This window comes from Chiloscyllium plagiosum, chromosome 24 (assembly GCF_004010195.1).
Source record: "Chiloscyllium plagiosum isolate BGI_BamShark_2017 chromosome 24, ASM401019v2, whole genome shotgun sequence".
NCBI lineage: Eukaryota > Metazoa > Chordata > Chondrichthyes > Orectolobiformes > Hemiscylliidae > Chiloscyllium > Chiloscyllium plagiosum.
Window position 1 is genome coordinate 52,034,189 of NC_057733.1, and position 10,177 is coordinate 52,044,365.

Here is a 10,177-nt window from a genome sequence, read left to right on the forward strand (position 1 = left end):
TCCCAGATAAGAACTAAAAATCTAAACCTCGCAGAGTAAAGGAAGGAATAAGAATCTGATTTCGATGCTGTTGTGAGAGCTCCGTGTTTTTTCTGGAACTTGTGCTGACTGTGACTCAGCCAAAGTGAGTTGTGATTGCAAACAGCTGCTTGGAAGATGTGAGTTAGGAGAAAAAAGGATAAAGAAAAACAATTTAAAATCAAGGACAATGTGCAGGGTTTTGTTTTTGTTGTGGGTTCAATGCTCTGCCTCTGCTTTAAGTCCATGACTCTCTTGAACCAGGGACTGATTCTCTGTCAGAAAAAAAAACAGGGAACCAAGAACCAAGCTGTTGGTTTGATTCAAAACATCATCGAATAAAATGATTTTTTTTCTTTCCCAGTTATTGTGGTATTGAACCATCTTGACTTAAAAGTTGCTAAAATTAATGAGTGAGTTCGTGGCAATTTAACTGATCTCAGTTAACTTGGTGGAAATTTGCAGCAAAGCTGTTAAAGTACAAATTGTGACCAGGGTTTAATTTAGGTTAGTTTACTTTAATCTTAAAACTTCATTCATTAATGAGTCTGAATGTCCTCACAGACCTAGCACTGTATTAGAGGCTAGGGCCAATTATGGTACAGAGGAATGTCACCCACTTTATATTAGTTGAGTGGTTAGGAGTCTCAATTTTGACAAAATAAAATCTGAATAGTGGAATATGACTTCCAATAAAAATAGTAAAGATCAAATAAAGGATTAAAGGGGAAAAGAAGGCTTGCAAAGTATTTACAGCACAGAAACAAGCTATCAGTCCAACACATTTAGAATCTCCCTTCGGCCCATCAAGTCCATACTGACTCTCCGAAGAGTAACTCATCAAGACCCATTCCCCCTACCCTATACATCCCTAAACAATTTGGGCAATTTAGCATGGCCAATTCACCTAACTCTGCACATCTTTGGACTGTGGGAGGAAACCCATGCAGACAGAGAGTATGCAAACTCCACACCGACAGTAGCCCAAGGCCAGAATTGAATCCAGGTCCCTGGTGCTAACCACTGAGCCATCGTGCTGCCCACAGTTATGTCAGTGTTGTGCAGTGCTATGTTCACATGCCTTAATCTTACCTCATCAACGTTTACACCTTTCTTCACTGTGCTCATGACCTTAGGGCATTCCAAACGACCAATAGAGTAATTGTTGAACTGTAATCACTGCCTTAATTACAGCTACCAAATTGAGCACAGGAAACTCCTACAAATGGCAGTGGAAAATGACCCAGTAACCTATTGTAGTAATGTTAGCTTCGGGATAAATATTGGCCAGGACGCAAGCTAGAACTCCTCACTTCTTCGAAAGTGACATGGGATTTTATCGAGATGCATCTGAGCGTTAGATGAGACGACAATTTTGTGTCTGTCTTGAGAGCTATCACTCAGGACCCTGCAGCACTCCCTCAACACTGCGCTGGGGTGTCAGCTCAGATATTGCACTTTCAGTTGAACCCACAACCTCTGACTCAAAGATAAGAGAGCTCCTAGTGAATCACAGTTCATACTCCGTACATCAGCTAGTATTTAAGGAGATAGGAACAAGGGGAGAATGTTTCAGTTTGATGGTGTACAGATGAACAGCTTATAAGATTTTAGAAGGGTTTTGATAGATGGGAAGAAACTGTTCCCTGGCAGGACAGTCTGTAACCAGAGAACACAGATTTCAGATAGCTGGTAAAGAGCCAGATGGGAAATTAGACTTTCCTTCAAACACAGGGAGTTGCTACAATCTAAAATGTAGTGCCAAAGAGGACAGTAGGAACAGTAGTAACTTTCAATAGAAAATTGGAGAAATATTTGAAAGGACAAAACATGAAGGACTTCAAAGGTACAACAACAGCTTCAACTTTGACAGTATAGTGCTTCTAACACAGTAAAATGTCTCAAGGCATTGAGCCACTTAAGGAGATACTAGGTCAAATATCCAAAAGCTCAATCAAAATGGTGGAGAAGCTCAGCAGGTCTGGCAGCATCTGTGGAGAGAAAACAGAGTTAAAGTTTCGATATCATTAGATTAGATTACTTACAGCATGGAAACAGGCCCTTCGGCCCAACAAGTCCACACTGACCCTCCGAAGAGCAACCCACCCAGACCCATTCCCCTACATTTACCTCTTCATCTCACACTATGGGCAATTTAGTATGGCCAATTCACCCTAACCTGCACATGTTTGGACTGTGGGGGGAAACCGGAGCACCCGGAGGAAACCCACACAGACACGAGGAGAATGTGCAAATTCCACGCAGACGTTTGCCTGAGGCGGGAATTGAACCCGGGTCTCTGGCGCTGTGAGGCAGCAGTGCTGACAACTGTGCCACCATGTCGCCTCAGTGAGCCTTCTTCCCCTATTCTCAAGAAGGGTCACTGGACTTGAAACATTAACTCTGCTTTCTTTTCACAGATGCTGCCAGAGCCGCTGAGTTTCTCCAGCAATTTTTGTTTTTGCTTCAGATCTCGAGCATCCACAGTTCTTTGTTTTATCAAAGAGATGTCCTTTAGGAAGTGTTTTAAAGCAGGGAGAGGTTTAAGGTTAGGGCTTGGCAGCTGAGGTATCGCTGCTCACGGTGAAACAATTAAAATCATGGATGTGGAGGAAGTCAGAATTTGTGAAGTACAGTGACCTAAGAAGGACACTATGGCCTGGAATATAGTTAATACCAACACCCAAAAGGTCAATACCCAAAAAATATACATTTTCACGGCTTGGGGAAAGGACAGAGAAGTTGCACTAATTGGATCATTCTTTCATTGATTCAGCAGGGTCACAATAGGCTGAATCCACTTTGCCTATTTTCCTACATTTTTCTGCTGTTTCCTTCTGCGCATCCACTGGGACATCCTCCATTTATCCCACCATCGTTACCTTGACTTGCATGATCAGTGCTTCTGTCATTTAATCATTGCCTGCCCTAGACCCACCTATAGACCCTGCTTGACTTGGACAATAACTGCTCATTAAATCTTCATCTGTAACCGCCTCTAGTTATAATTGGTTGCTAACCTGATGTTCCTCTATCCACAGACTGCCTGCTGAATGATTATAGCATTTACTGGTTTCATTTCTGATTTCCAGCATCACGGCATTTTGTTGTTAGTTGACATTTCACCTCCTGCTTATTACTGTCATTACGCAATCTATACCTCACTGAGTGGGTCTGTCCATCAGGAAAGACTGAACAGACTGAGGCTGTTTCCTCTAAAGAGGAAGGTGATGTCAACTTGACAAAGACCTTTAAAATTGTGAATGTCTTGCAAAAGGTTAGACAATAAGAAAATATTTTCACTTACAGTCACAGAAATATACAGCACAAAAATGGACCCTTCGATCCAATCCGTCCATGCTGACCAGATATCCGGTATTAATCTAGTCCCATTTGCCAGCACTTGGCCCGTATCCCTGTAAACCCTTCATATTCATATACCCATCCAATGCCTTTTAAATGTTGTACCAGTCTCCACCACCTTCTCTGACAGCTGATCCCATACATGCACCATCTTCTGTGGAAAAAGTTGCCACTCAGGTCCTTTTTATATCTTTCCCCTCTCACCCTAAACCTGCCCTCTAGTTCTGTACTCCCCCACCCCAGGGAAAAGACCTTGTCTATTTACCCTATCCATGCCCCTCATGATTTTATAAACCTCTACAAGGTCACCCCTCAGCCTCTGACGCACCAGGGAAAATAGCCCCAGCCTGTTCAGCCTCCCCCTATAGTTCAAACCCTCCAATGCTGGCAACATTCTTGTGAATTTTTTCTGAACCCATTCACATATCACAATACACTTCCTATGGCAGGGAGACCAGAATTGTATACAGTATTCCAATAGTGGCCTAACCAACATCCTGTACAACCGCAACATGATCTCCCAATTCCTATCCTCAATACACTGACCAATAAAGGAAATATACCAAGCGCCTTCTTCATGATCCTATCTATCTGCGACTCTACTTTTAAGGAACAATGATCCTGCACTCCAAAGTCTCTTTGTTCAGCAATACTGGCCAGGACCATACCATTAAGTGTGTAAGTCCTCCCTGATTTGCCTTTCCAAAATTCAGCTCTTCAATTTATCTAAATTTGTGAAGAAGCCAACAGCTAAGGGCTTTAAATAGAAGATAGTCATTATAAATCCAATAGTGTTGAAGAATTTTGAAAAGGTTTGTAGCTCAGGTTGAGGTTCTGGATGTAGGTTTGCTCGCTGAGCTAGAAGGTTCATTTTCAGACGTTTCGTCACCTTACTAGGTAACATCTTCAGTGGGCCTCCGGGCAAAGCACTGTTGATAATTCCTGCTTTCTATTTATATGTTTGGTTTCTTTGAGTTGGTGATGTCATTTCCTGTGGTGACAGCATTTCCGGTGGTGATGTCATTTCCTGTTCTTTTCCTCAAGGGGTGGTAGATGGAGTCTAACTCAATGTGCTTGTTGATAGAGTTCCCGTTGGAATGTCATGCTTCTAGGAATTCTCGTGTGTGTCTCTGTTTGGCTTGTCCTCGGATGGATGTGTTGTCCCAGTCAAAGTGGTGTCCTTCCTCATCTGCATGTAAGGATACTAGTGAGAGAGGGTCATGTCATTTTGTGGTTAGTTGATGTTCATGTATCCTGGTGGCTAGTTTTCTGCCTGTTTGTCCAATGTAGTGTTTGTCATAGTCCTTGCATGGTATTGTGTTGAAGAAGTGGAATTTTCTACCTGAGGGAGTGCCTGAAGTGACTAGGAAAAAGGATGTACATTTATATAGCACCTAACTCAGTTGGCTGGTAACTAGTTTACAATGCAGAGTGATGTCAACAGCATTGGTTCAATTCCTGCACCAGCTGAGATCACCATGAAGGTCTCTTTTTCTCAATGTCTCCCCTTGCCTGAGGCGTGGTCACCCTCAGGTTAAACCACCACCAGTCTTCTCTAATGACAGAGTGGTCTGAGACCATGACATTATGTTTAGCGTGACCACCATTCTAATGTGCCCTAAGTCAATGAGGTATTTTTGAAATGTAGTCACTAGTGTAATGTAGGAAGTGTACAGATGTGTTTAAGGGAAAGGCAAGTAAATGAATACAGGAGGAAGGGATAGAAGGATATGCTGATGGAATGGAATAGGAATAGGCAGGTATGGAATAGCTGTGTTTAACAGTCTGTCTCCAAGCTGCAAATATAAAATAAATTATTCAGCATGTGGACAGCTGGTATCATCAGCACAATCGGAGGGTGTTGGAATATTGACCCTCTTACTGATGGATTGCTGACTGCAAGCAACTGAGCTGATGACAGGGTTCAAGTGTCTCAAAGATTCTTTTTATCAATTTATCAATATCAGCCTCAGTAATAACATGGAGAGCTTCAGCACCTGTCAAAAGGGAATGAACTGGTCGATTTTCAATCAGCTTGCGTGGCAGTAGAAATGAATTACTTTTCTGTGATGTATACATTTAACTAGATCAAATAGGATGTTATGCGTATGTGTGTGTGTTTGTGTGATTGTGTGCATGCACATGCATTTGCTAGCATGATTGTGAACATGTGTGTTTGAATCTATAAGTGTTGAGCATAATTTTCTATGTGCAAATGGGCTGTTATATTTTGTACATTATAATGTCCATGTTTCTAAGGCTGAGAGGTCTATAAAGAAGCAAGATCCTGGACCATAATGCTGCTGATTCCAGCAAGGACTGTAGTAAAAACACTGCAGTTGAATTTCCCTCAGCCTTTGGAGAAGAAATGACCAGTCAGGCCTTCCCTGTAGTCCCCCAACCCCAGCAAACATTAGTATCTTCAGGAGGGGCAGATGGAACTGGAAGGAACGAAAATGGAAAAGGACAAATGATGGTATAAGCTGACCCTCTGACTGTGCACAAGACCAACATACCACACAACCTCTGGTACTTATGACAGAAGCACAGAATGCCAGAATGGGACAGGAAGACTGAGCAAGCCTCTCCATCTACCACCTTTTACCCTCTAAGTCCACCTAAACTTTGCTACCTGTACCCAGCGTCTTGAACTTCTTACTTACTCCACCATTGGGACCAAGTATTCAGTGGCCTGAACCTTGTCCAGAATGCCCTCCCTAAAGCTCTTTCCTTCCTTCAGATATTCCTAACTCTTTAACCAGGCTTTTGGCCACCTGGCCTAATGAGTGTCAAATATTGTTTAAAAACACTCCTGTTATCTAAATACAATTTATTATTATCTCATAAAGGTTGACCCTTCTCTCTCTCTCACTCTCTCACAGGTTCACTGGCAGCATCAGTGGCTGATATGACTGCACCAGTAGCAGGATCTTCAGGAGGAGTTTATGCTCTGGTCTCTGCGCATCTAGCTAACGTAGTCATGGTAACAAAAATCGCTAGCATTTCTTTATAGTTTTTTAGCATAATAAAATCCCCAGGATGCTCATAGGAGCACTATAAAACACTTGGCAGCTAAGAAGATGCAGAACTGAGATTCCTGAAGAAACAATTTGTAAAGTGCGAAATGTGTCATTGGCTGATACAACTGAATTTCTTTTACTGGTGGGAAGCCCCTGGACAATAAAATGGCTGAAGATACTGCTCGGTTCCTGAGCATATTGTCCAGTTTCAAGATTCAGTTCATGTCAACAGTAGGAGTGACAATTTAGTACAATATTCACATTTCAAATTCAGTTTTGGGATGTGGGCATCACTGGTAAGATTGGCTGCAATTACTCCTTCCCCAGTTACCCCGAGGTGATGGACTGCTTGCTGTCTTTTTGAATTTTGAGCCAATTTGATATAACTGAGTTGCTCTGCTCAGCCACTTCAGCAAGTTAAAAGTCAACTGGTGTTTACTGTGAGACTGGAGAGCAGACTGAGTAACGATGGAGCAATCCTACCCTTAATGAGTCAGTTAGATTTTGACAAAAGTCCAGTTGTTTGCTGGTCACTTTTATTGATATTAAACATTTCAGTGAATAAAAGGAAAAGTCATAAAAGTGAGCTCAAATTCTCAAACTGACTGGTGGACTGCAGATGCTGGAAATCCAAAATAAAACAGATTTTGCTGGAGAAATGCAGCCAGTCAGGCGGCATCTGTGGAGAGTTAACGTTTTGAGTCCATTGACCCTTCTTCAGTTAACATTGCTTTCACTCCACAAATACTGCCAGTCATGCAGAGTTTCTCCAGTAATTTCTGTTTTTGTAACAAATACATTACCCTCACTCTCACTCTGATACTCACTAATGTAAACAGCCTCAAAGCCACTCTTCGCTGTGTAATCCCCTCCCCTCCATACAACAGCTTGCTCGGACGCAAACAATCCAGAAAGTCAAACATTTTTCCGTACATTGCAGCTAGGTTTACTTTCACTGCAGGATTGCTACTTAGACAAATGAGATTGGAAACACAAGTTACTGGGGGAACTGCTCATCAATGCAGTCTCCTGTCAGCTGCTCCCATGTTGTGGTAACATTTCAAAACAGGTGCTTGTATTATAAATGCTGCTGAACCAAATAACTTTGCAGTCTTTTACACCAACAAACCTGAACCAGAACATGTTCCATTAATTGTACTGATATCCATCACTTTAATTTGTATACATTGACAAGATAGAAAATCAGTCTTTGAGATGTTGGAGTTTGTGTCACATTTAGCATTATGTACATATGGTTGGGGGGGGGGGGGTAAAGCACAAATATACATAAAGCTTTATATCAGCTCTTCATAAAGTGACTTTGGTTCTGTTCCAGAGTTGGTCAGGAATGAGATGTCAGTTCAAGCTGATCCGGATGGGAATAGCGATGATTTGCAGTAAGTACAGGAGGCAACGTGTTTCCCATTGCTGTGCAGGGACCTGTGTGTACAGGAGAGTAGATGGTGCCCAATGTAAGGGCAGCTTGCAGCCCCCTAAGCTTTAAGTAGCTAGAGTGACTGAAATATTGAATGAATAAGATATACATTTGAGAAGTCAGGCAGAGGAAGAAAATTCTAGGCCTTGCTGCAAGTTTCAGGCTCATCAAGCTGATCGGGGAATGGTTGTTGAGGTTCCTATGCCTGAATACTATCCTGTTAATACTGTGACCATTTACTCCCACTGTAAATAAGGGTATGAACAATAACGGAATGGGAGCTGAAGTTAGTGTTGTGGGGGGGGGGCAGGGGGAGGAGGTTTGTGCGTGTGGTGTGGGAGATGGTGATGGTTCCTCTGAGGCTGGAGGTACCATCCTTTCTGAGATATTGAACTGAGACGCTTTCTACCTTCAGTGGTGGATGTAAAGATCTTATTTGGAGATGAGCAGGGGATTATCCCCACTTTGCTGGGGACCAACATTTATCTCAGTCAATGTCATAGATCATCTGGTCATTGCCATCTGAATGTTTGTGGGATCTTGCTGTGCACTCTTTGGCTGTCACGGTTTATAACAATGACTCCACTTTAGAAATGTTCTTAATTGGCTGTGAAGCACTGTGCGATGGCCCAGGGGGCTGTGAAAGCCACTTTTTGAATCCAAGCCCATTCTTTTCTTTTCAGTGAGTTTGGAGTTCGGCCGAGCAGTCTGGCTGCGATTCCATCCAGCCACCCACCCCTCGTACACTCACCCCAGCTTCGTGACTCATCTCGGCGGAGTGATGGTGGGAATCACACTTGGGGTGGTGGTCCTCAGGAACTACGAGCAAAGGCTCCATGAGCAATCCATCTGGTGGATCTTTCTCCTCATATACCTTCTTTTTGTTTTCTTCGCTGTCCTCTGGAACATCTTTGCCTATAATCTTTTGGAGATCAGGTTACTCTCACCAGCCTAACACAAGTTGCAACAAGCTTCAAGATGGAGATGGGTGCAAGACTCCAATCCAACAGCAAAGATCTACTAAAATCACAATATTAACGGACTAAACCAATTGGACAAAAAAACACAAAGGAGTGGGTGGGATTCTGCCAGGATGAATCGACACTGTGACAACGTGAGAAAAGATTGGTTCAATCATGTCCAAAGGATTGATTTTCACATCACAGTGGATTGATGGATTTGCTGATTTAAATAGTTAGTGATAATCCAAGTTTCTTTTTAAAAAGACATGACAAGTTTTTCTTGATGTTAAATAGGAGAGTCCAGCTGTAATCTGTAGACTGAAGTCGCCCACTCCCCAGACCTCACTGGCAGCTGTAAAAGGTCAACGATGTGGTGTGAAACAGAATGGCATCAGCAATTCAGTCATCTCAATCTCAGCTCCATTCAATGTGTATGCACAATTCAATCAATCACATTCAGGGTTTCTTGGGAAACAGTCTCAGCAGCCTTATTCAGAGGATGGACTAAGAAAACACCCCAAGAGACTTATTCCAAATCACAGTCCTGTGGCACCCTGATAGTAATGCGATGGTGTGAATTCTCCCAGTAGCCAAATAATCCAGCACCAATCTCTTGGCTGTCTGCCTGAGTAGGGGCAAACACACAACGGCTGCATTACACTGGGATACAGCACCTTCAGGAGAGGCAAGATAGGTAATTAATTTATTCCTAAACCAGTATCCCAAAAGGATTGGACATTACGAGAGTGTGAGTGAAGGAAGTCCAATTTTGAAGAGGGCATTCCAGAGTTAGGGCCGCCACTGGAACTACCAAACTCTTTTTTAAAATGGTTTCAGTGTCACAATTGGACCTTTGATTCGAAATGTAACCTCAGACATTTGAGCACATTTAACTGGTGTAAATAACATTTTGTAACTTGTATATAGCTTGCTCAAACTCCATAAATAATAAAATTATTCCTGGAACAGAAGTGATGGGGATGTCCTTGTAGGCTGTAGATTATTTGAACTCTCTCCACCCTGCAGGCACTCTGCCTGTATTCCTGATGAAGGGCTTTTGCCCGAAACGTCGATTTTCCTGCTCCTCGGATGCTGCCTGAACTGCTGTACTTTTCCAGCACCACTCTAATCTAGATTCTGGTTTTGAGCATCTGCAGTCTTTGTTTTTACCTAGATAATTTGAACTGTCTAGTGAGTATTTTAATTTATGGAAGAATTCACAGATCAAACTCAGCTTAAGACACACAAAACAAAGAAGAGACTAAAATGCTAAAGAACTTAAAAATAAATTTTACAAATTTTGATTTAGCCAAAAGGTTGAAGCGGAGACATATCTTAAAAGGCATGGAAGCAAAGACAACCTGGCTGGATTTCCATAA

At 42.4% G+C, this 10,177-nt stretch overlaps 1 protein-coding gene across 3 annotated transcripts in view; it reads left to right on the forward strand.

Moving 5' to 3' along the window:
• rhbdl3 (rhomboid, veinlet-like 3 (Drosophila)) overlaps positions 1–9,884 on the forward strand; it is a 50,231-nt gene extending 40,347 nt beyond the window's left edge. For 2 of the 3 annotated variants that reach the window (XM_043715106.1, XM_043715108.1), the window contains 3 exons: positions 6,264–6,364; positions 7,738–7,798; positions 8,520–9,884. In XM_043715106.1, coding sequence (XP_043571041.1) covers positions 6,264–6,364; positions 7,738–7,798; positions 8,520–8,791 — 434 coding nt within the window. In that variant the 3' untranslated portion in view covers positions 8,792–9,884. The remainder of the gene's footprint in view (positions 1–6,263; positions 6,365–7,737; positions 7,799–8,519) is intronic. The other variant, XM_043715107.1, reaches the window with a different exon arrangement.
• The last annotated feature ends 293 nt before the right edge of the window (positions 9,885–10,177 follow it).